This window comes from Mus caroli, unplaced genomic scaffold (assembly GCF_978045245.1).
Source record: "Mus caroli unplaced genomic scaffold, Mus_caroli_1 scaffold_13, whole genome shotgun sequence".
NCBI lineage: Eukaryota > Metazoa > Chordata > Mammalia > Rodentia > Muridae > Mus > Mus caroli.
In genome coordinates, this window is record NW_028227268.1 from 23,600,915 (window position 1) to 23,626,244 (window position 25,330).

At 46.4% G+C, this 25,330-nt stretch overlaps 1 protein-coding gene and 2 long non-coding RNA genes across 5 annotated transcripts; 2 read left to right on the top strand and 1 right to left on the bottom strand.

Annotated features, from left to right (window-relative positions):
- Positions 1–628: 628 nt before the first annotated feature.
- Positions 629–9,807, bottom strand: LOC110288377 (gasdermin-A3-like). Of its 3 annotated transcripts, XM_085829233.1 has the most exons (10): positions 9,594–9,807; positions 9,222–9,402; positions 7,843–8,005; positions 6,541–6,637; positions 5,964–6,080; positions 5,799–5,822; positions 3,975–4,132; positions 3,387–3,501; positions 1,085–1,158; positions 629–871 (listed from the first exon to the last, which is right to left on the bottom strand). In XM_085829233.1, the coding sequence occupies exons 1-10, from the start codon at positions 9,805–9,807 to the stop codon at positions 629–631; spliced, it is 1,386 nt and encodes a 461-aa protein (XP_085685359.1). The 3 variants fall into 3 exon arrangements, with proteins under 3 accessions (XP_085685359.1, XP_085685361.1, XP_085685360.1); XM_085829235.1 differs by lacking the exon at positions 5,799–5,822 and having other exon boundaries at positions 3,975–4,181; positions 6,031–6,080; XM_085829234.1 differs by lacking the exon at positions 5,799–5,822 and having other exon boundaries at positions 3,975–4,181; positions 6,028–6,080.
- Positions 9,808–11,432: 1,625 nt separating this feature from the next.
- LOC147001401 (uncharacterized) lies at positions 11,433–16,752 on the top strand. Its single transcript, XR_015044846.1, has 3 exons — positions 11,433–11,684; positions 13,388–13,458; positions 16,404–16,752. It is a non-coding gene; the product is annotated as an uncharacterized LOC147001401 (long non-coding RNA).
- Positions 16,753–16,950: 198 nt separating this feature from the next.
- LOC147001402 (uncharacterized) lies at positions 16,951–22,299 on the top strand. The gene is made up of 3 exons (XR_015044847.1): positions 16,951–17,223; positions 18,927–18,997; positions 21,951–22,299. It is a non-coding gene; the product is annotated as an uncharacterized LOC147001402 (long non-coding RNA).
- Positions 22,300–25,330: the final 3,031 nt, after the last annotated feature.

Below are 25,330 nucleotides of genomic sequence, written 5' to 3' on the forward strand. Positions count from 1 at the left end.
ATGCCCAAGAACTCACGAGAGACTGGTCTTGATGCAAACAGCAAGAGGTTTAATCGGGAAAGGCCAGTGCACTGGGGACAACTTGTATCCCACACAGGGGTAGAGGAGTCGAACCAAACTCAAGGGATCAGGGGTTTATAAAGGCAGAAACCGCAAACACCTGGCATGGGGCTATAGCATTTGGCAAGCATAAGGGTTCAAGGAACAGTTAGAGTATTCTGTATGAACATTTCCTGAAACAATGGAGCAAGTTAAACTTCTACTTTGTGGCCAGTACATCCTGGAAAAATGGGACGAGTTAAACTTTTACTCTCTGCCATTAGTGAGGTCTATTTTGGACACAAGTCTAGGGGCTTACATAATGTTTTACTCTCTCTCTCTCTCTCTCTCTCTCTCTCTCTCTCTCTCTCTCTCTCGGGATCTTTAGTTATCTTCAGGATTTAAGCATCAGGAGATGGGCTTAGTGGGTGCTGAGCTGGAGGACAGAAGGAGAGAGACAAATAGTGGAGGCAAGATGAGCTGGCATTTCAGTTGTCCCCAGCCTGGAGGCTCTGTGGTGTCTTGCAGTGTTACAGACAGAGCACAGCAAGGCTGGGAAGGCTTTAGGGCAGCAGGCAGAGAAGGTGCATTAGGAATCCCTGCTTAGCAGCCGAAGGAGGGAGAGACCAGCATAGAGGGCACAGAGGTTGTGGCGAGTGTCCGGATCCCACGTGTACTTGGGGCCTGATCTGTGGACTTCCAGGCCGCTTAGTCCCACCAGTGCTTCTGTTAGGATCAGTTCCTCCTCCCTGAGGGAGGAGAGCAGATCAGGCCGCAGGGGGAAAACACCCTCTTTATCTTGCAGGAAGTTCTGCTCCAAGATGCTTTCAAACTGCAAGGGACCAAGGTAACTGGAAATTAGGTAACTCCCTCCTACCAGAGCAGGTTGAGTACCCTAAGCATCTAAGGAGAGGAGAAGACCTCTCTAGGGATAAGGTTGGGGCCTGTGAGCACAGTAGGTCTGCATGTTCCCACAGGTTCTAGCTCTCCCTCTTACACCCCACCCTGCCCTGAATGCCCCCTATAATCTGTCACTTTTTCTCACCAGCTTCAGTTGCACTGATAGGATCTTTTTCTCCAAGGATTTTACTAGAAGCTTCAGTTGTTCTTCACTTAGCTCTGGAGGGAAAAGTAGAGAAAGAAAAAAAAAAAAAAACAAAACCAAAACAAAACCAAAAAACCGATGTGTTGCTGGTACAGAGGGAACTACAGACTACAAATAGTGTTAGCACATTCTGATCAATTAATCCATGCATCCACGCATTTATCCATCCATCCATCCATCCATCCCACCGTCCATCCATCCATCCATCCATCCATCCATCCACACATCCATCCATCCATCCCACCGTCCATCCATCCATCCATCCATCCATCCATCCACACATCCATCCATCCATCGCACCCTCCATCTGTCCACAGATGAACACCTGCTCTATAACTTATATCTTTGCTAGACATTAAATTAAAATGTTGTGATTTTTGACTGGGTAAAGTGACACAAACCTTTAATTTCAGCATTTTGGAAGGAAGAGGTGGTTGTTGTTTTTGTTGTTGTTTCTTCGAGACAGGATTTTTCTGTGTAGCCCTGGCTGTCCTAGACCTCACTCTGTGAACCAGGCTAGACCCGAACTAAGAAATCTGCCTGTCTCTGCCTCCCTAGTGCTGGGATTAAAGGTGTGCACCACTAATGCCCGGCAGAGGTATATGAACCTATGTGAGTTTGAGGCCAGATTGCTCTACATAGTGAGTTCCAGGCCAGCCAGGGCTACACACTGAGACCTCATTAAAAAAACAACAGCCAACCAAAATTCTAATCTTTCAAAGCAGTTTTTGGAGAAGTCATGTGCTTTCTGTTTGTTTTTGAGACAGACTCTTATTCTGTAGCCCAGGGTTAAGTTAGGCACTCTGTACCCAGTGTGGCCTCAGATCTACAGAGATCCTCCTGCCTGAGTGCTTGAATTATAGGCATGAGCTACCTACCACACTGTGATAGCCATAGCTGAGGGGTTTCCTTTGGGCTTGGCATTTGACAGAAAATTCATCCACTGACCCACCCACAGTTTTTCTTTCTGAGACAGGGTCTCACTATGTATCTCTGGTTGTCCTGGAACTCACTATGTAAACCAGGCTGGCCTTGAAGTCACAGAGATCCTCCTGCCTCTGTCCCTCCAGTTCTGGGAATAAAGGTATGCACCAGTATGCCTAGTTTTCTGCACACTTGTATGTGTGTATATGTTGTGTATACACTTGAACTTATGCATGTATGTGTTCAAGCACACTCAGGTGCATGCCATGGTGTGTACATGGAGAGATAGGACAACTTGCAGGCATCTGTCCTTCCAGTGTGTGTCGGAATTGAATTCCCACTGTCAGGCTTGGCAGCAAGCACCTTACTCACTGAGCCATCTTATGGCCCTTAAAAAAAGTAGCAAACATCTCAGCTTATCTCCAAAGGACTCAGACATTTTGTCTTTGAGTGGGAAAATGTGTCATGCAGAGGTCAGGAGGAAATACAGGCCCAAGATCAGAAGAGCAGTGACCCTGAAATTAAAGCTAACAGGCGGCCAGCAATGTGGAAGGGATGGACTTAGCACCATACAGAAGGATTGAAAGATGTAGCAAAAAATAAATATCAAAATGGACCAACATGGGCTGGAGAGATGGCTCAGCAGGTAAGAGCACTGACTGCTCTTCCAAAGGTCCTGAGTTCAAATCCCAGCAACCACATGGTGGCTTACAACCACCCATCATGAGATCTGACACCCTCTTCTGGTGCATCTGAAGACAGCTACAGTGTATTTACTTATAATAATAAATAAATCTTTTAGCAGGAGCAAGTATTGACTGAGCGAGCAGGGTTGACCTGAGCGAGCTGGGTAGACTGGATTGAGCAGAGGTCCTAAATTCAATTCCCAACCACCAGATGAAGGCTCACAACTATCTGTACAGCTACAATGTTTACTCATATACATAAAATAAATAAAAACATCCTTTTAAAAAATGGATCAACTGAAACCCTATGAAGGAAACCAATTTGGTGGTGATTTTTTTCTCTCTCTCTCGCAAGTACCTGGATTGAACTCAGAGCCTTGTGTATGTACACACACACACACACACACGTATACATATACATATATACATATACATATATACATACACACACACACATATATACATACACACATGTGTCTGTATAATACACACACACACATATACATATGTATAAATACTCACACACTGTTGCATATAAGCCACCTGGCATCCACTCATTCATTCATTGGGAATTCATTCACACGATTTACTCTTATAAGAGAAAGAACCTATCTGATTCACTTCTCACTCACCTGTCAGAGCCCCGAGGAAGTAGAGGATGGCATCCATAGCGTTCTTTGACCACAGGACATCTTTGGGGAGTGCTTCCAGGGTCACTTGCTGTCCCTTGTGTAGAGCCCATTCAAGCTGTGAGGAAAACTGGGTGACTAATACTTGCGGTGAAGGTCTAACCTAGCACTTGGCACACAGTAATCTGTGAGCCGAGGCTGACTCTCTCCCACTCCCTGTTTCTTTTGTGTGTGGTCAGGTCCTAGAAAGTGCTGGCCTGGTAGGTAGTAGGCTCTTTGGTCCCTGGTTTTGAGATCTGGAAAGTACAAGCTGTTATCCAGCAGGAGGCGCCATAGGCTTATGGTACCCTCTGGCCATCAGAGGGCTCGAACCACTTCCGGGAACCCTGTACTGATGCTCTTCTTTCAGGGATAAAGGGGACAGTGGTAGCCTAGCAGCCAAGGTGCACTTGGGCAGCCTTGGGAAGGATATCTGCTATTTATTCCGCAGCCTCTGGTCACTGTGCCATTGCCAGTTCCCCTCCCCATCTGCAATGGCCGCCACCACCCATACTCCCCTTCCTCCATACTCCCTGTGCTCTGGGCTCTCACCTTCTGCTCAAGGTCCTGGAGCTCTTTCTTCTTTCCTAGGAGATGGCTGAGGGAAGTGAGTAGGGAGCTTCGCTCCACTGGACTCAACTTCTCCAATTCTTGAGTCTCTCGCTGAATCTCTTCCTTTAATGTCTTGAAGTCTTTGTGCATCTCCCCTAGGGGCACAGTTAATATGGCAGGCACAAATTCAGCTGGTGCCCTCGCACCCTGAACATTCTGTAGGCTTTGTGACCCTTTCCTCAGGACCAGGTGCCCTGCTTCCAGTTTTTATCTGACTTTTCCTCTTTCCCAAGGGGTGTGGTTTTGAACTTATGTTAAAGCCATGTTAGGAAAGATAGAGGAAAGAGGTGGACTAGACCCCCTGCCTTCAACTAACATGACAGTTATTCCCACTACTTTTACCACTACCACCCGGTATCTCAGGATTCATTCTTTATCAGTGCACAGTTGACTTCTAGTTTCAACTACTCCACCTAAACCTTTCTCTTGTTTGTGGACAAAGGATGGTTTTGATAACTCAATGAAGTGGACACTGGGACTGTTTCAGAGAGCAGTGGGTCTGTATCCAGGGACTGTGGCTTTGAGCTTCAGCCTGTCTGTTTAGCTGCCCGAATCCTAAAAGTACATTTACTCTGTGTTGGGGGAATGGCTTCCTGGATCCAAGCACTTTGGAGGCAGATTTCTGAGTTCAAGGACAGCCTAGTCTACAGAGTGAGTTCCAGGACAGTCAGGGCTACACAGAGAAACCCTGTCTCAAAAAAACAAAACAAAACAAAAACAAAAACAAAAACAAAAAATCCTTCAGAATGGCAGCCATTGCTAGGAAGCATGAGAGAGCACTGCCCCTCTGAGATCCCAGATGTCTTCAGAATCCTCTTGTTCCAGTCCTGGGAGGCAGGAATGGACCACAACTAACATGGGGGCTGGAGAGATGGCTCAGCAGTTAAGAGCACTGACTGCTCTTCTAGAGGTCCTGAGTTCAATTCCCAGTAACCACATGGTGACTCACAACCATATGTAATGGGATCCTATGCTCTCTTCTGGTGTGTCTGAAGACAACTACAGTGTACTAATATACAATAAAATAAATCTTTAAAAAGGGGGCGGGGGCTGGAGAGATGGCTCAGTGGTTAAGAGCACTGATTGCTCTTTTAAAGGTCCTGAGTTTCTTCCATGTGAATTCCCAACAATCACATAGTGGCTCAGAGCCATCTTTAATGGGATCTGATGCCCTATACTGGTGTGTCTGTAGATAGCTATAGTGTACTTATATAAATAAAATAAATATATTTTTTTAAAAGAACTGATCTAATGTGAAAAGGGTACTCGGGCTGAACTGGTATCACCCAGCAGCTGGGTGTCTCAGCACCACAGCAGATACATGCGGAACAGGTTGCAGCTACTGAGGCCGCTGACAGCAAAGGTCTGGGGCAGCAGATCTCCTGCACATCTTGTCTACAGTTCTTTCCCTTCTATTGTTTTTTATTGGATCTTCTTATTCTTATCCTAACTTCTTTTTGGAAGTTCTGCTGTAGTTGAGGGACAGCTGTTTGCTGAGATTTGTCCCACTATCTTCTTGACTAGTCCCAAGATGTAGGATGGAGGAAAACTAAGGTTTTGAACTTAAGTCAAAAGGAACACTTAGGTATGAGCTTCCCTTCTCTTGGTTTTTTTCAAAACACAAAAAGAATGCCTGTCACAACAAACTCTTTGCTGCCTTTTGCTAAAGCCATTGCCAGGACAGCATCATGGTAGCATTATGAAAACATGGAGATTCTGTGAGCACCCCCCACCCCTGTACAGCTTTGGAACACACCCCATCTCCAAATCTCTCTGTTTCTGGTTGTGCTTTGGCCCCTGTCTCTTTGTTCCTTCTGGGCAGTGTTTATATCCCATGCATCTATCTGTCTGAAAGCCCAGGAAACAGGAGCCAATGCTCTTGTTGGTAGATTATAGGAGCTGCTGCTATTTTAGTGTGGGAGACTTTACCAGATATCATTCGGGCAGGAGATGTGGGGAGGCTCCTACGAATGCTGGAGATGGTATAAGGCACGGCCCTGGGCTTAAAGAAGGTTTCCATGCTGTCATTGCAAATGTGCGGAATGTCTGTAAGGGAAAAGAGAAGGCATCAGGCTGTCATTACCAGCTTGCCACACCCTTCCTTCTTCAGCCTCAAGCTCCTCAAATGCCCCATCTGATTCCTTACCCGACCTTCACTGTTGGAAGTGTAAGCTCTTCCCTTCAATAGCATCTCCCCCCCCCCCACCATCACCAATCGAGTGCTGCTGTCAGGATCTGTCTCCTTGGGCTTCCTGAGGTCAGAGGCTGTGCACATTTGGCTTTAGGGTCACTCCCCACAGCTTCCCCAGTGCCAGACACACCTGGATCTCAGGTCTCCTCCTTCACCTGGAGCAACCTTGGTTCTATCTCCAGCAATGGGCAATATAATATGCTGTTCCCCCCACCCTTGCCTGATCCCCTCACACTGCAAGAGAGGCCCAGGATGCCACTGCACAGATGCAGCCATCCCTTATCTTGAGGTAAGCACATGCTGGTCTCTGCTCACCCCACTTATCTTTCCCATAGACGATCAGTTGTCTCACTCGATAGGCCAGGACGCAGCCCTTGGGGATGGTTAGAACATTGTTGTTGTTCATTGATCTCTAGGATTACACAATGAGAATCTGTGAGTTCTCTGAGATCCATTAGCAGGAGGGGCAGGATGCAGGTACAGGGCTAGGTCTGACAGTCTTTGAGGACACAAGCAGTAGGAAAGCCTTCAGTAGGATCTCCAGTTGACTTTCTCTGTGCTCTGAACTTATGGCCCTTGAAGCCTTCCCATTCATTCATTCATTCATTCATTCATTCATTCATTCATGTACACACATATTCATTTGTATATATTCATTTATTTATTTTATGTATATGAGTATACTATCACTGTCTTTACACCCACCAGAAGAGAGCATTGGATCCCATTATAGATGGTTGTGAGCCACCATGTGATTGCTGAAAATTGAACTCAGAACCTTTGGAAGAGCAGTCAGTGCTCTTAACCACTGAGCCATCTCTCCAGCCTCCTTCCCATTCATTTCTAGTGATCACCCCCTAACAAGCTATGCCTGCTTCTGGATTGGACAGCAGAGCGAACTGGACAGACTTGCTCTAGCACCTCCCTGTGGATCATCCTGCCCCACATCCCAGGTTCCTTCTTCCTCCACACCAGATGCCCCATTCTTGTTTTTGTTTTGTTTTTGTTTTTTGTTTTTTGTTTTTTCCAGACAGGGTTTCTCTGTATAGCCCTGGCTGATCTGGAACTCATTCTGTAGACCAGACTGGCCTTGAACTGAAAAATCTGCCTGCCACTGCCTCCCAAGTGCTCTGATTAAAGGTGTGTGCCACCAACCGCCCGGCTCAGCTGCCCCATTCTTATCTCATTCGGGAAGTCTTCCTCTGGCTCCCAATCCCATACCTTTCCTCTAGAACACACTCACTAGATGTATGTATAGATTATAAGAGATGCACTTATTTCTACTGGGCTTTACCTGTGTGACTCATCTATAAGTAAGGACATTCTGAAAGCAGGAAACTGCCCTCTTCCTGGGATCTTACCAGGCAGTCCAGACTGACCTTGAACCCGTGACTCTCCTGCCTCTGCCTTCTGAGTGCTGGGATTACTAGTGTGCACCACCATACCAGAGAGGAGAGCAGGGCAGGGGTGAGGACAAATCTTGTATCACTGAACTTGCTCTGTGTTGTCTGTGGCCTATGGAGACCTGGCCTGCTGGGTACCACTGAGCAAAGGACAGTGTGTGGTCTGTCTCTCTCCATCCCTGTCTATTTCTATCTGTGTCTGTGTATAGCAAACCTGTAGTCCCAGTAGGGCCAAGCTGAGAGAGACATCCGTATTTGCATTGTTAGATTGCTCCAGTGTGACTTCCTCTATAGCTTCTACCACCTCCATCACCACGTAGATGTTCTCTCTGAGTTTCCTCATCTCCTTCAGGAACGAGTGGTCTGCTGACAGTTTTCTAAGGCAGGAGAAACAGGAAGACACTACTCTCAGCATTTCTTCACCAGGGCCACCACCTGTGTTTTGTATTATTTTATTTTAGAGACAGGGTTCCTCTGTACTGCCTTGCCTGGCCTGTGTACAAAGGGTTGACCTTGAACTCACAGAGATTCACCTGCCTTTGTCTCCCAAACACTGGGACTAAAGGTGTGTGCCACTATGCACCTCAGTGTCTGCTTTTAAATTTTTTCAATCCTAGACAGTACTGGTGCCAGGGAAGGAATGAGAGCTCAGATCAGGTCACAGTGGAAACTCAGACTTCTGCTTCCTGGCAGAGTAGCAGCTTTGAGTCTGAGTTCCCTCATCTATAAAACAGAGATGATGCCAATGACCTCCCAGCACTCTGAGATAAACTGTGCCAACAGCTGGATGCTCATCACCTGGCATCTCCACTTCCTTCTCGCCTTTGCTTCTGTATGAAAACACATCTCTGTCCTCACAGAATCTATTTTTATTCCTGAGTACTCCCTCAAATCACTGCCCTATTTCTCTCCTTCATCTACTGCAAATGTCTCAAAGGGTGAACCATACTCACAGTCTGAGTCTTCATCGCCCCATTGGAATCTCACTCTGCAGAAATCACAGTGACCCCCACTCACTAAACTGGGTGACCCCCCCCTAAACTTGGACCACATTGGATCTTCTTTCTTTCTGTGCCTTCCTGCCTTATCCAATTGCCTGAGCTACTCTCAGTTTTTTGAAAAATTGACAAATATATTTCAAATTGGTTGCACAAGTTTATACTCCCACCGAGCTCTAAATCCTTGTGAGCGTGTGCTATCTAGTAAAGTTTGATCTTAGCCATCGTGATAGGTACAGGATGGAACTACAGAGATGTTTTGACTGACTTTTCACTGATGACTAAAGACTTAAATACTTCCTTAAGTGCTTCTCTGCTCGTCTAGATTCCGTTGCTGAGAATTCTCAGGTTAGCTCTGAACCCCATTTTTAGATTATGTCATTTTGGATATTAACGCCCAACTCTTTGGTTTCTTTGTAAACTCAGTGCATTAGCCCTCTGTCAGATAGAGGGTTGGTGAAGATGCTTTCCAATCTGTACACTGCCTTTTTGTCCTATTCACAACATTCTTTGCCTTACAGAAACTTTTCATTTTCATGAAGTTCCATTTATCAAATATTGATCCTGTCAGCCCCTCAGCCCTGTTCTCTCTCACCTCTCCTTGCACAAGTTCTCCAGAGCCGTGGGAGTCACGCGGAATGTCCGCACCTCCAGTGTGCTGCTTTGTGACCGGCCTGCAGTCCCCTTTACCTTCATCATCTTTGGCACTTTCAAATGTACCTGTACTTGGGCATCCAGTGTATTTTTATAGCTAAAGTTGCCACGGTCTATCGGATCTGTGGGAAGGAAAAGACAGAAGCCACTGATCTGGGAGGTACCCCCACTCATCAGCACCCCTAGAGAGAACTTTGGGCTTGGTGACACCTAACCATATCAGGGCGAAGAGCTTGAAATCTTCCTTGTGGTCAGATGGCTGGCCCTAGCCCCAGAGCATACTTCAGAGCCCAGCTCTGGGTGAGAGGCTGACCTGAGGGGGAGCTGCCCGGTTCCAGCAAATCCAGGAGAGTGTAGTCGGTGCGCACATAGCGGGCACCCCAGAACAGTGTGCTCTTCCTCTTCCTCAGCACCAGGCAGAAGGGATAGAAGCGATCGAAGTCAATGAGGCTGTCTAGGGGTGTCAGATCCCCTCCAGGGTTCAGCTGTCTAGCCAGGGCCCGGGTGACATCCTCAAACATGGGCATTGTCTCTGTGGAGAAAGAGATGGAGAATGTCCAGGCAGCCACTTGAGTCATCAAGACCTGGTAAGGACTTTGTAAGAGGTTGTCACTAGGCTTCACTCCTAGAGCTGGGGGGTGGAGGGGGTCACAATTAGAGCTGCCTGGATGTTGGATCTGGAAGGTGCCCACGGACTCCTTCTATTGTGATGGTCAATCCCAATCTCTAGAGTTCACATGGCTGACACATGATGCCAGCCTTCCCCTTTGCCAAGGGCTCTTTTCTCATTCTATGTATATTTCTTCTCAGCCACAGAGCTCAGCTAGTGTCTGTGATCAGTAGGGGAAGTGAACTGTCTTCTCACTCTAAGGGACAGTTGAAACTAGGAGACCTGGGGACACCAGGGAAAGGAAGCACCACATTGGGCCCAGGAGCCTGCATAGTCAGAGCTGGGCAGCTTCCCCGGTTGCCCTTTCCTTGGAAGGCTACACTTGCTTGTACCCTGCACTTCCCTCCCACCCACCTCCTAGCAACATGGATATAAGTGGGATAGTTTCCCAGTTCATCTTTCTCGCTCACTTATTTTCCTTTGTTAGTTCTGTTTACGATATATCCCCTTTCCAATAAAATAAATTTTTATTTTACGATATATCCCCTTTCCAGTAAAATTAATTTTTATTCATCCTTTAAGACTCAACTCAAGGCCTGCAGAGATGGCTATGTGGTTAAGAGCACTGACTGCTCTTCTGGAGGTCCTGAGTTCTAATCCCCGCAAACACATTGTAACTTACAACCATCTGTAATGAGATCTGATGCCCTCTTCTGGTGTGTCTGAAGATAGCTACAGTGTACTTCCATATAATAAATAAATAAATCTTTGGAATTAGGGCAAGAGGGGCCGGAGCAAGAAGAGGGAGAAGAAGAAGAAGAAGAAGAAGAAGAAGAAGAAGAAGAAGAAGAAGAAGAAGAAGAAGAAGAAGAAGAAGAAGAAGAAGAAGAAGAAGAGGAAGAAGAAGGAGGAGGAGGAGGAGGAGGAGGAGGAGGAGGAGGAGTGTTGGGAGCTATTGAGACAACTCTTGATCTCTAAATTGGGCCTCTCCCCCTGAGAAGAAAAAGGGGTCAAAAGCGGGACCGACACACCAATTCTGAGAATGTTCCAGCCCTACCGATTCCGAGAATGTTCCAGCCCTAAGCCATCGTCGATGTCCTGACCACACCCTGATACCACCAAGTTCCTGCTTCCCCGTGTAGCTGCCAAAAGAAAGAATTTCTATTGCCCCCCTCCCATAAGAACTTCCCCACTGATAAGTATCTGTGTGCATTTAAGCCTTGGGTCTTTCTCAAAATACGGGGCTTTGATACATTCCAGAATGGTTTCCGTGTCGTTATTCTTACAAGGCCCTCTTCTCTCTCTACCCCCCATTTGGTTCTTAGGAGGAGGTCCCCTCGTGACCCTCGAATAACTGGACCTGCTGGACGGGTCGGAGGAGGAGGAGGAGGAGGAGGAGGAGGAGGAGGAGGAGGAGGAGGAGGAGGAGGAGGAGGAGGAGGAGGAGGAGGAGAAGAAGAAGAAGAAGAAGAAGAAGAAGAAGAAGAAGAAGAAGAAGAAGAAGAAGAAGAGAAGGAGGAGGAGGAGGAGGAGGAAGAAAAAGACTCAACATAAGTCACCAGCTCACCCCTTTACTCTTTTGGACATTTTGGTGACTCTGCTTGTATTCCTAAGGCACCTTGTATAACGACCTATGAAACACCTGCTAATTCAACCTGTTACGATCTGTTAACCAGACTGCTTTGCCTACTCAACTGTGACTTCTTCCCAGAGATCATAAAATGGGAATTAGTCACCTCTACAGCATCAACACTAGCACCAGGCCCCATTTCTGGTTAAAGAAGCATAGAAAGAGTGAGTGTGGTGTCCTGGGAGACATGCTGGGAGGAGAGGCACCAAGATGATGTGGGCCCTGCAAGGACCGCAAGTTTGACATCTTAGGACTCTGTCTTTGAAGCCCAGGTATCTCACCTGGGCATCCAGGAGATACACCCAGGTTTTCCTGGTGGGTGGAAGAGGTCAGACACATCAGCTAGCCTTCATCAGTCTCACCTTTCTATAGTACTTGACAGAGGCAGGGAAACAGAAGGTGCACACACAGATGTGTGGGGGCCATCCTGCCATCTACAATATATTTTCCAGCCCTTGTTCCTGGAGGGGTTGGGATTGCCAATGTCCCTCCAGAGACAAACTGAGTGTACCTAGATGCCACATTCACTCCAGTAGTGACCCATGTGACAAGCTCAAAAGCCTGGATGCAGTCCCGAGGTGAAAAGTTCACGGAAACTTAAGTCTCCTGGAACTGTGACATCCTATAGCACATATGCTCCAATTTTGTCCTTGTGTTAGTCAGAGTATGGATCTGTCTGCTTTCTTTCAGTATTGTTTTATTATAGGAGTCTCCAAGCAATGAGTTGCCAAACTTTGCTTCCTGGCCTTCACCAATGCCCTAGGTAGTACTCTGGGCTTGGAATTCAGTAAGAATGTTGCCTATTCAGTGACATTCAAAATTGCCTCTAGTATTGTAAGAGATAGTGCAAGAAATCAGGCATTACTATCTACTGCATAGAGTTAGAAATCTCAGGGCAAGCTTAGCAAAAATAAGTTTAGAATTCTTATTATAGTTAAGTATGGCAGACTACATTACTTATTAGTAGAAAGTTCCCCCACAAAATCACTTAGGATAATAGCCAAGCTACTCCCGTTGCAAGAATTTACAATTATCCAGGAAGAAGGAAGGTTGTGGTCTAAGAAGGAGCTAGAGTAAATACTTAGAACTATAGATAGCCGAGTTACACCCATACACAAGAATTTACAATGGCCTAGGGGGAAGGTGGACTATAAGGTAGACTAGATTTGGAACTATGGCAAGGGCACGAAGCCCTTGCCTCTGGCTTCTAAGATTAAGCTGACCTTAGGTAGGGCTGCTTTTGATCCCAATTGGTTCCTTTTGATTCCAATTGGTTAGCTTTTTGTTTGCATTCTTCTGTTTTGAGTAAAAGTCTCTTATAAGACTGGTGCTCGCTTTGAGACAAATTACATTCAGATATAGAACTCCCTTGTGTCTGTTTGTCACCCACTTCTCACCAACTCCTTGCCTACCTGTCCAGAACCATAATTTCTCCCACGGATTGAGGGGGGCCAACTGAGGCTGGTCCGAGGCACCTAGAAGTACCTACCCTTCATAAGAGAGGAATTCAAAGGGCCTCCTTTCTCTCTGTGGCTTACTATGAATCCTATCCCCAGTGAAATCCAGGACTTTAAGGCCATGATAAAGGATAAGAAATCCCATGCCCATTTGGCCCCAACCTTCCCGTGGCTCCCCAGAATGTCCTCATGCCTTCTCAGCTGTCATTGATCTTACCAGGGAAGGGTGATGCTAGGTCCTGTCTGGCAGCAGGTGTTTGGTGAGGAACCAGAGCTCGTTCTGTCTATAGGTTGACGGAATGACTGACTGTCCCTTACCGGTTAAGGCTGCTTTATGCCTCCTTCGAGGCTGGGTTGTAGACTCCCACAGACCCTGCCTCTCTCGATGATCTCACCCCTTTTTGTTCCAGGAGATCAGCATCAACTTGTCTGAAGTGCCCCACCTCAGGCCCTGGCCCCTGACCTGCTAAGAGATGAGGGGGTAAGTAGGGAGTTTCCAGGCAGGTATCTATGTCCCTGGAGCTGAAACAGAAAGAAGTAGAGTCTGAAAGTTTGCTTGTGAACTTTGGGGAGCAAGGGAGGCAGTGGGAATTGGCAGTATGTGTGTGTGTGTGTGTGTGTGTGTGTTTGTGTGTGTGTGTGTGTGTGTGTGTATGTGTATACTCAGGCATTCGTGTGAATGGTGTGAATGTGTACAGGAGTGATACAGCATGGATCACTGCTCTGGTGTCATTGTGGCCCATCTGAAAGCGAATGCCATTCATCTGAGGCCTTGTGGAAATTATAAGTGATAAGAAATCCTGTATGTTCAGGAACTATAAGCAGCAGAGCAGCTGAGAATCTGCCCTTCATCTTTGTATGCATCAGCCTGCTGATTGTTACCTCTCTCTATGTGTATATGTGCATTGGCTACACATGCATAGCTTGGTACCAGTATACACAGAATACTGAGGAGGCAGGATAGAGTGAGCTCATATTGTCTTCTGTAGCTGCCAGGGGCCACAGGTTACTGAGTCCCTGAAAGGAAAGTTGGGGTTTGAATGGTAAAGGTGTCTAGAGAAATAATGAGACCAAGACAAGTTTCTGATAAAGGCCCAATGTTTACTTAAGAGTCTAAGCCTGTAAAGCAGAGGGGAAAGCATCCTCCACCATGCCAGGATCTCCTTGTTTTTTCAGGGTCACACCAGGAAAAGAGGTTTAGCCTCTCAGTAGGTAGTGGTATCTTGAAGGAAACCATAGATGTGGCAGGACAACATACTTTACTTAGGTTGGAAGACTCCACCCTAGGTGGTCTAGCAACTGTGGTAAACCAGGTCTGAGCCATCCTGCTGAAGGCTGGGTGGGGAGAGGGCAAAATTCCTCCTGTTTTATTTATTAAAAATTAGCTGGACTGGGGCATAAAATTTACTTATGCTCTGTGGGGCATTGGGCTATGCAAAGACAGTCTGGTTTCAAGACGAGCTGAGGTCTGAACCCCGGGACCCTGTGGCGATAATTCACCTACATGGGATGGAAGGCATTCTCTCATGTCTCCTGGAACCCTGGCTCCTGTTGAAGTTACCGTCCCCTCAGCCCCAACACAGAAGCATGGCTAGCAGTCACATAGGCAATGTCCCAAGCTTCTGACCTTCAGGCTAAACTCCTCCCCAGTTACCTAGCAGCAGAAAAGATAGTAGCATACTTTAAGAGGGGCTGTTTGCCCCCACCCCACTCCTCTTGCTCTTACTCCTCTTACTCCTCTCCTCTCGATCTCCTTTCTTTGTCTCTCTTTCTCTCTCTCTTTCTCTCTAGCCTTTCTTCTTGAGAAATTACATGCAGATGCAACACTCTCTCTGGTGTTTGTCTGTGTTTGTTATTTTCTTTTTTGGCTGAGTCCTTGCCCACCTGAGTACCAGAACCCTGATTTTAACCCTGGGTTGAGGAACCGACTGAGTCCAGTCCATGGCAAATTCCCATCCACCTTACCTCCCTACATAGCTATCAGCCTCTTAGACAGACAGCTCTGGCCCCTGTTTGTTGTCAGGTGCCCATCCCCTTAGGAGAGGCAGAATTGGGGGCTTCGGTATGTGGGATGATTTGTTATATGATGACACATGTGCAGAAGTGTGGTATATGTGTTATACAATTCTGCTTTCTTTTTCCCTCTTGATATCTGCCTCTGTCTCTGTTTCTTTAAACCACTACACTGTGGGGCATCTGAAATCTTGTATATAGATTGGGGGTTGTGCAAACACCTATCTCTTAAATAGCTCTGTGAAGGTGGCCCAACAAACCATTACCTTGGTCAGACATTTGCAAGTCTCTTCCTAGAGTGTACCTTCCTCTGGTGTGTGATGACCAAGGTTTCTTGTCTCATTCGTCTTTGAAACATCTATGGAACAGGAGCTGAGCAAAGTCACACAAGCATCTGTTTGTACAGAAAGCCCCCCATACTCCCGATCCGATCTACCTTCCTACCTGGGATCTGGCTTCTTTTGTTTCTCTTGGCATCCTTCCTCCATGCAGCTCTCTCTCCAACCTGATGTCATTCTGCTTGTATTGGCACCACCTGATTTCTGTCTTATTGCCCCATTTCCCCAACCTCACTAATGGGATTCTAAGCACCAGGCTTCCAGTGTTCAAAGGAGAAAGGAGAAGAAAATGAGACTATGTTTAGGCATGTCCCTGGGCTGTTGGCCTTCACATGCAGATGGCCTGGCCTTTTTTCATCCCAGAACTCCTCCGCATAGAGCACTTAGTATCAGAGGTATCTGTGCATGCACATGGGCACCAGTGTGTGTGTGTGTGTGTCTGAGACAGACAGACAGACAGAGAGAGAGAGAGAGAGAGAGAGAGAGAGAGAGAGAGAGACAGCGAGACAGAGTGAGAGAGAAAGCGTGTTGGCAAGTGTGACTGTGTTTGTGAGAGTGTGTGAGTGTGTCCATGTGTATGAGTACTTGAGTGTGAAAATTTTCTGGATAGTTTCATGACTCATGATGTACTTGTGAAAGTCAGAGGACACAAATATCTCCTTCCAGCTTTATGTAGGATCCAGAATGTGAACTCAGGTCATCTGAACCACTCTTATGTTCAGAGGCACATAGGTATGAATTTAAATTGTATGAAAACTATATGAATTTGACAAATCTGTGAGAATTCTTCATGTGTTGTTTTGAATCTGTCTGTGTAGCCAAGGATGACCTTGAACATACAATTCTTTTGCCTCGGCCTCTTGAGGATTGAGGCTACATTTGAGTTGGCTACACCTGACTCTGAAAGAACATTTAAATTCTTATTTTTCATTTATTTTCATTTTACGTATATGAGTGTTTACTTGCCTGTTTGTAAGTGTGACAAGAAGACAGTGTCAGAGCCCTTGTATCTGTAGTTATACGTATTTAGAAGCCACCATGTGGATGCTGGGAACTAAACCCAGGTCCTTTGCAGATTGTTGGGAGCTATTGAGACAACTCTTGATCTCTAAATTGGGCCTCTCCCCCTGAGAAGAAAAAGGGGTCAAAAGCGGGACCGACACACCAATTCCGAGAATGTTCCAGCCCTACGGATTCCGAGAATGTTCCAGCCCTAAGCCATCGCCGATGTCCTGACCACACCCTGATACCACCAAGTTCCTGCTTCCCCGTGTAGCTGCCAAAAGAAAGAATTTCTATTGCCCCCCTCCCATAAGAACTTCCCCACTGATAAGTATCTGTGTGCATTTAAGCCTTGGGTCTTTCTCAAAATACGGGGCTTTGATACATTCCAGAATGGTTTCCGTGTCGTTATTCGTACAAGGCCCTCTTCTCTCTCTACCCCCCATTTGGTTCTTAGGAGGAGGTCCCCTCGTGACCCTCGAATAACTGGACCTGCTGGACGGGTCGGAGGAGGAGGAGGAGGAGGAGGAGGAGGAGAAGAAGAAGAAGAAGAAGAAGAAGAAGAAGAAGAAGAAGAAGAAGAAGAAGAAGAAGAAGAAGAAGAAGAGAAGGAGGAGGAGGAGGAGGAGGAGGAAGAAAAAGACTCAACATAAGTCACCAGCTCACCCCTTTACTCTTTTGGACATTTTGGTGACTCTGCTTGTATTCCTAAGGCACCTTGTATAACGACCTATGAAACACCTGCTAATTCAACCTGTTACGATCTGTTAACCAGACTGCTTTGCCTACTCAACTGTGACTTCTTCCCAGAGATCATAAAATGGGAATTAGTCACCTCTACAGCATCAACACTAGCACCAGGCCCCATTTCTGGTTAAAGAAGCATAGAAAGAGTGAGTGTGGTGTCCTGGGAGACATGCTGGGAGGAGAGGCACCAAGATGATGTGGGCCCTGCAAGGACCGCAAGTTTGACATCTTAGGACTCTGTCTTTGAAGCCCAGGTATCTCACCTGGGCATCCAGGAGATACACCCAGGTTTTCCTGGTGGGTGGAAGAGGTCAGACACATCAGCTAGCCTTCATCAGTCTCACCTTTCTATAGTACTTGACAGAGGCAGGGAAACAGAAGGTGCACACACAGATGTGTGGGGGCCATCCTGCCATCTACAATATATTTTCCAGCCCTTGTTCCTGGAGGGGTTGGGATTGCCAATGTCCCTCCAGAGACAAACTGAGTGTACCTAGATGCCACATTCACTCCAGTAGTGACCCATGTGACAAGCTCAAAAGCCTGGATGCAGTCCCGAGGTGAAAAGTTCACGGAAACTTAAGTCTCCTGGAACTGTGACATCCTATAGCACATATGCTCCAATTTTGTCCTTGTGTTAGTCAGAGTATGGATCTGTCTGCTTTCTTTCAGTATTGTTTTATTATAGGAGTCTCCAAGCAATGAGTTGCCAAACTTTGCTTCCTGGCCTTCACCAATGCCCTAGGTAGTACTCTGGGCTTGGAATTCAGTAAGAATGTTGCCTATTCAGTGACATTCAAAATTGCCTCTAGTATTGTAAGAGATAGTGCAAGAAATCAGGCATTACTATCTACTGCATAGAGTTAGAAATCTCAGGGCAAGCTTAGCAAAAATAAGTTTAGAATTCTTATTATAGTTAAGTATGGCAGACTACATTACTTATTAGTAGAAAGTTCCCCCACAAAATCACTTAGGATAATAGCCAAGCTACTCCCGTTGCAAGAATTTACAATTATCCAGGAAGAAGGAAGGTTGTGGTCTAAGAAGGAGCTAGAGTAAATACTTAGAACTATAGATAGCCGAGTTACACCCATACACAAGAATTTACAATGGCCTAGGGGGAAGGTGGACTATAAGGTAGACTAGATTTGGAACTATGGCAAGGGCACGAAGCCCTTGCCTCTGGCTTCTAAGATTAAGCTGACCTTAGGTAGGGCTGCTTTTGATCCCAATTGGTTCCTTTTGATTCCAATTGGTTAGCTTTTTGTTTGCATTCTTCTGTTTTGAGTAAAAGTCTCTTATAAGACTGGTGCTCGCTTTGAGACAAATTACATTCAGATATAGAACTCCCTTGTGTCTGTTTGTCACCCACTTCTCACCAACTCCTTGCCTACCTGTCCAGAACCATAATTTCTCCCACGGATTGAGGGGGGCCAACTGAGGCTGGTCCGAGGCACCTAGAAGTACCTACCCTTCATAAGAGAGGAATTCAAAGGGCCTCCTTTCTCTCTGTGGCTTACTATGAATCCTATCCCCAGTGAAATCCAGGACTTTAAGGCCATGATAAAGGATAAGAAATCCCATGCCCATTTGGCCCCAACCTTCCCGTGGCTCCCCAGAATGTCCTCATGCCTTCTCAGCTGTCATTGATCTTACCAGGGAAGGGTGATGCTAGGTCCTGTCTGGCAGCAGGTGTTTGGTGAGGAACCAGAGCTCGTTCTGTCTATAGGTTGACGGAATGACTGACTGTCCCTTACCGGTTAAGGCTGCTTTATGCCTCCTTCGAGGCTGGGTTGTAGACTCCCACAGACCCTGCCTCTCTCGATGATCTCACCCCTTTTTGTTCCAGGAGATCAGCATCAACTTGTCTGAAGTGCCCCACCTCAGGCCCTGGCCCCTGACCTGCTAAGAGATGAGGGGGTAAGTAGGGAGTTTCCAGGCAGGTATCTATGTCCCTGGAGCTGAAACAGAAAGAAGTAGAGTCTGAAAGTTTGCTTGTGAACTTTGGGGAGCAAGGGAGGCAGTGGGAATTGGCAGTATGTGTGTGTGTGTGTGTGTGTGTGTGTTTGTGTGTGTGTGTGTGTGTGTGTGTATGTGTATACTCAGGCATTCGTGTGAATGGTGTGAATGTGTACAGGAGTGATACAGCATGGATCACTGCTCTGGTGTCATTGTGGCCCATCTGAAAGCGAATGCCATTCATCTGAGGCCTTGTGGAAATTATAAGTGATAAGAAATCCTGTATGTTCAGGAACTATAAGCAGCAGAGCAGCTGAGAATCTGCCCTTCATCTTTGTATGCATCAGCCTGCTGATTGTTACCTCTCTCTATGTGTATATGTGCATTGGCTACACATGCATAGCTTGGTACCAGTATACACAGAATACTGAGGAGGCAGGATAGAGTGAGCTCATATTGTCTTCTGTAGCTGCCAGGGGCCACAGGTTACTGAGTCCCTGAAAGGAAAGTTGGGGTTTGAATGGTAAAGGTGTCTAGAGAAATAATGAGACCAAGACAAGTTTCTGATAAAGGCCCAATGTTTACTTAAGAGTCTAAGCCTGTAAAGCAGAGGGGAAAGCATCCTCCACCATGCCAGGATCTCCTTGTTTTTTCAGGGTCACACCAGGAAAAGAGGTTTAGCCTCTCAGTAGGTAGTGGTATCTTGAAGGAAACCATAGATGTGGCAGGACAACATACTTTACTTAGGTTGGAAGACTCCACCCTAGGTGGTCTAGCAACTGTGGTAAACCAGGTCTGAGCCATCCTGCTGAAGGCTGGGTGGGGAGAGGGCAAAATTCCTCCTGTTTTATTTATTAAAAATTAGCTGGACTGGGGCATAAAATTTACTTATGCTCTGTGGGGCATTGGGCTATGCAAAGACAGTCTGGTTTCAAGACGAGCTGAGGTCTGAACCCCGGGACCCTGTGGCGATAATTCACCTACATGGGATGGAAGGCATTCTCTCATGTCTCCTGGAACCCTGGCTCCTGTTGAAGTTACCGTCCCCTCAGCCCCAACACAGAAGCATGGCTAGCAGTCACATAGGCAATGTCCCAAGCTTCTGACCTTCAGGCTAAACTCCTCCCCAGTTACCTAGCAGCAGAAAAGATAGTAGCATACTTTAAGAGGGGCTGTTTGCCCCCACCCCACTCCTCTTGCTCTTACTCCTCTTACTCCTCTCCTCTCGATCTCCTTTCTTTGTCTCTCTTTCTCTCTCTCTTTCTCTCTAGCCTTTCTTCTTGAGAAATTACATGCAGATGCAACACTCTCTCTGGTGTTTGTCTGTGTTTGTTATTTTCTTTTTTGGCTGAGTCCTTGCCCACCTGAGTACCAGAACCCTGATTTTAACCCTGGGTTGAGGAACCGACTGAGTCCAGTCCATGGCAAATTCCCATCCACCTTACCTCCCTACATAGCTATCAGCCTCTTAGACAGACAGCTCTGGCCCCTGTTTGTTGTCAGGTGCCCATCCCCTTAGGAGAGGCAGAATTGGGGGCTTCGGTATGTGGGATGATTTGTTATATGATGACACATGTGCAGAAGTGTGGTATATGTGTTATACAATTCTGCTTTCTTTTTCCCTCTTGATATCTGCCTCTGTCTCTGTTTCTTTAAACCACTACACTGTGGGGCATCTGAAATCTTGTATATAGATTGGGGGTTGTGCAAACACCTATCTCTTAAATAGCTCTGTGAAGGTGGCCCAACAAACCATTACCTTGGTCAGACATTTGCAAGTCTCTTCCTAGAGTGTACCTTCCTCTGGTGTGTGATGACCAAGGTTTCTTGTCTCATTCGTCTTTGAAACATCTATGGAACAGGAGCTGAGCAAAGTCACACAAGCATCTGTTTGTACAGAAAGCCCCCCATACTCCCGATCCGATCTACCTTCCTACCTGGGATCTGGCTTCTTTTGTTTCTCTTGGCATCCTTCCTCCATGCAGCTCTCTCTCCAACCTGATGTCATTCTGCTTGTATTGGCACCACCTGATTTCTGTCTTATTGCCCCATTTCCCCAACCTCACTAATGGGATTCTAAGCACCAGGCTTCCAGTGTTCAAAGGAGAAAGGAGAAGAAAATGAGACTATGTTTAGGCATGTCCCTGGGCTGTTGGCCTTCACATGCAGATGGCCTGGCCTTTTTTCATCCCAGAACTCCTCCGCATAGAGCACTTAGTATCAGAGGTATCTGTGCATGCACATGGGCACCAGTGTGTGTGTGTGTGTGTCTGAGACAGACAGACAGACAGAGAGAGAGAGAGAGAGAGAGAGAGAGAGAGAGAGAGAGAGAGAGAGACAGCGAGACAGAGTGAGAGAGAAAGCGTGTTGGCAAGTGTGACTGTGTTTGTGAGAGTGTGTGAGTGTGTCCATGTGTATGAGTACTTGAGTGTGAAAATTTTCTGGATAGTTTCATGACTCATGATGTACTTGTGAAAGTCAGAGGACACAAATATCTCCTTCCAGCTTTATGTAGGATCCAGAATGTGAACTCAGGTCATCTGAACCACTCTTATGTTCAGAGGCACATAGGTATGAATTTAAATTGTATGAAAACTATATGAATTTGACAAATCTGTGAGAATTCTTCATGTGTTGTTTTGAATCTGTCTGTGTAGCCAAGGATGACCTTGAACATACAATTCTTTTGCCTCGGCCTCTTGAGGATTGAGGCTACATTTGAGTTGGCTACACCTGACTCTGAAAGAACATTTAAATTCTTATTTTTCATTTATTTTCATTTTACGTATATGAGTGTTTACTTGCCTGTTTGTAAGTGTGACAAGAAGACAGTGTCAGAGCCCTTGTATCTGTAGTTATACGTATTTAGAAGCCACCATGTGGATGCTGGGAACTAAACCCAGGTCCTTTGCAGATTGTTGGGAGCTATTGAGACAACTCTTGATCTCTAAATTGGGCCTCTCCCCCTGAGAAGAAAAAGGGGTCAAAAGCGGGACCGACACACCAATTCCGAGAATGTTCCAGCCCTACGGATTCCGAGAATGTTCCAGCCCTAAGCCATCGCCGATGTCCTGACCACACCCTGATACCACCAAGTTCCTGCTTCCCCGTGTAGCTGCCAAAAGAAAGAATTTCTATTGCCCCCCTCCCATAAGAACTTCCCCACTGATAAGTATCTGTGTGCATTTAAGCCTTGGGTCTTTCTCAAAATACGGGGCTTTGATACATTCCAGAATGGTTTCCGTGTCGTTATTCGTACAAGGCCCTCTTCTCTCTCTACCCCCCATTTGGTTCTTAGGAGGAGGTCCCCTCGTGACCCTCGAATAACTGGACCTGCTGGACGGGTCGGAGGAGGAGGAGGAGGAGGAGGAGGAGGAGAAGAAGAAGAAGAAGAAGAAGAAGAAGAAGAAGAAGAAGAAGAAGAAGAAGAAGAAGAAGAAGAAGAAGAGAAGGAGGAGGAGGAGGAGGAGGAGGAAGAAAAAGACTCAACATAAGTCACCAGCTCACCCCTTTACTCTTTTGGACATTTTGGTGACTCTGCTTGTATTCCTAAGGCACCTTGTATAACGACCTATGAAACACCTGCTAATTCAACCTGTTACGATCTGTTAACCAGACTGCTTTGCCTACTCAACTGTGACTTCTTCCCAGAGATCATAAAATGGGAATTAGTCACCTCTACAGCATCAACACTAGCACCAGGCCCCATTTCTGGTTAAAGAAGCATAGAAAGAGTGAGTGTGGTGTCCTGGGAGACATGCTGGGAGGAGAGGCACCAAGATGATGTGGGCCCTGCAAGGACCGCAAGTTTGACATCTTAGGACTCTGTCTTTGAAGCCCAGGTATCTCACCTGGGCATCCAGGAGATACACCCAGGTTTTCCTGGTGGGTGGAAGAGGTCAGACACATCAGCTAGCCTTCATCAGTCTCACCTTTCTATAGTACTTGACAGAGGCAGGGAAACAGAAGGTGCACACACAGATGTGTGGGGGCCATCCTGCCATCTACAATATATTTTCCAGCCCTTGTTCCTGGAGGGGTTGGGATTGCCAATGTCCCTCCAGAGACAAACTGAGTGTACCTAGATGCCACATTCACTCCAGTAGTGACCCATGTGACAAGCTCAAAAGCCTGGATGCAGTCCCGAGGTGAAAAGTTCACGGAAACTTAAGTCTCCTGGAACTGTGACATCCTATAGCACATATGCTCCAATTTTGTCCTTGTGTTAGTCAGAGTATGGATCTGTCTGCTTTCTTTCAGTATTGTTTTATTATAGGAGTCTCCAAGCAATGAGTTGCCAAACTTTGCTTCCTGGCCTTCACCAATGCCCTAGGTAGTACTCTGGGCTTGGAATTCAGTAAGAATGTTGCCTATTCAGTGACATTCAAAATTGCCTCTAGTATTGTAAGAGATAGTGCAAGAAATCAGGCATTACTATCTACTGCATAGAGTTAGAAATCTCAGGGCAAGCTTAGCAAAAATAAGTTTAGAATTCTTATTATAGTTAAGTATGGCAGACTACATTACTTATTAGTAGAAAGTTCCCCCACAAAATCACTTAGGATAATAGCCAAGCTACTCCCGTTGCAAGAATTTACAATTATCCAGGAAGAAGGAAGGTTGTGGTCTAAGAAGGAGCTAGAGTAAATACTTAGAACTATAGATAGCCGAGTTACACCCATACACAAGAATTTACAATGGCCTAGGGGGAAGGTGGACTATAAGGTAGACTAGATTTGGAACTATGGCAAGGGCACGAAGCCCTTGCCTCTGGCTTCTAAGATTAAGCTGACCTTAGGTAGGGCTGCTTTTGATCCCAATTGGTTCCTTTTGATTCCAATTGGTTAGCTTTTTGTTTGCATTCTTCTGTTTTGAGTAAAAGTCTCTTATAAGACTGGTGCTCGCTTTGAGACAAATTACATTCAGATATAGAACTCCCTTGTGTCTGTTTGTCACCCACTTCTCACCAACTCCTTGCCTACCTGTCCAGAACCATAATTTCTCCCACGGATTGAGGGGGGCCAACTGAGGCTGGTCCGAGGCACCTAGAAGTACCTACCCTTCATAAGAGAGGAATTCAAAGGGCCTCCTTTCTCTCTGTGGCTTACTATGAATCCTATCCCCAGTGAAATCCAGGACTTTAAGGCCATGATAAAGGATAAGAAATCCCATGCCCATTTGGCCCCAACCTTCCCGTGGCTCCCCAGAATGTCCTCATGCCTTCTCAGCTGTCATTGATCTTACAAGGGAAGGGTGATGCTAGGTCCTGTCTGGCAGCAGGTGTTTGGTGAGGAACCAGAGCTCGTTCTGTCTATAGGTTGACGGAATGACTGACTGTCCCTTACCGGTTAAGGCTGCTTTATGCCTCCTTCGAGGCTGGGTTGTAGACTCCCACAGACCCCGCCTCTCTCGATGATCTCACCCCTTTTTGTTCCAGGAGATCAGCATCAACTTGTCTGAAGTGCCCCACCTCAGGCCCTGGCCCCTGACCTGCTAAGAGATGAGGGGGTAAGTAGGGAGTTTCCAGGCAGGTATCTATGTCCCTGGAGCTGAAACAGAAAGAAGTAGAGTCTGAAAGTTTGCTTGTGAACTTTGGGGAGCAAGGGAGGCAGTGGGAATTGGCAGTATGTGTGTGTGTGTGTGTGTGTGTGTGTGTGTTTGTGTGTGTGTGTGTGTGTGTGTGTGTATGTGTATACTCAGGCATTCGTGTGAATGGTGTGAATGTGTACAGGAGTGATACAGCATGGATCACTGCTCTGGTGTCATTGTGGCCCATCTGAAAGCGAATGCCATTCATCTGAGGCCTTGTGGAAATGATAAGTGATAAGAAATCCTGTATGTTCAGGAACTATAAGCAGCAGAGCAGCTGAGAATCTGCCCTTCATCTTTGTATGCATCAGCCTGCTGATTGTTACCTCTCTCTATGTGTATATGTGCATTGGCTACACATGCATAGCTTGGTACCAGTATACACAGAATACTGAGGAGGCAGGATAGAGTGAGCTCATATTGTCTTCTGTAGCTGCCAGGGGCCACAGGTTACTGAGTCCCTGAAAGGAAAGTTGGGGTTTGAATGGTAAAGGTGTCTAGAGAAATAATGAGACCAAGACAAGTTTCTGATAAAGGCCCAATGTTTACTTAAGAGTCTAAGCCTGTAAAGCAGAGGGGAAAGCATCCTCCACCATGCCAGGATCTCCTTGTTTTTTCAGGGTCACACCAGGAAAAGAGGTTTAGCCTCTCAGTAGGTAGTGGTATCTTGAAGGAAACCATAGATGTGGCAGGACAACATACTTT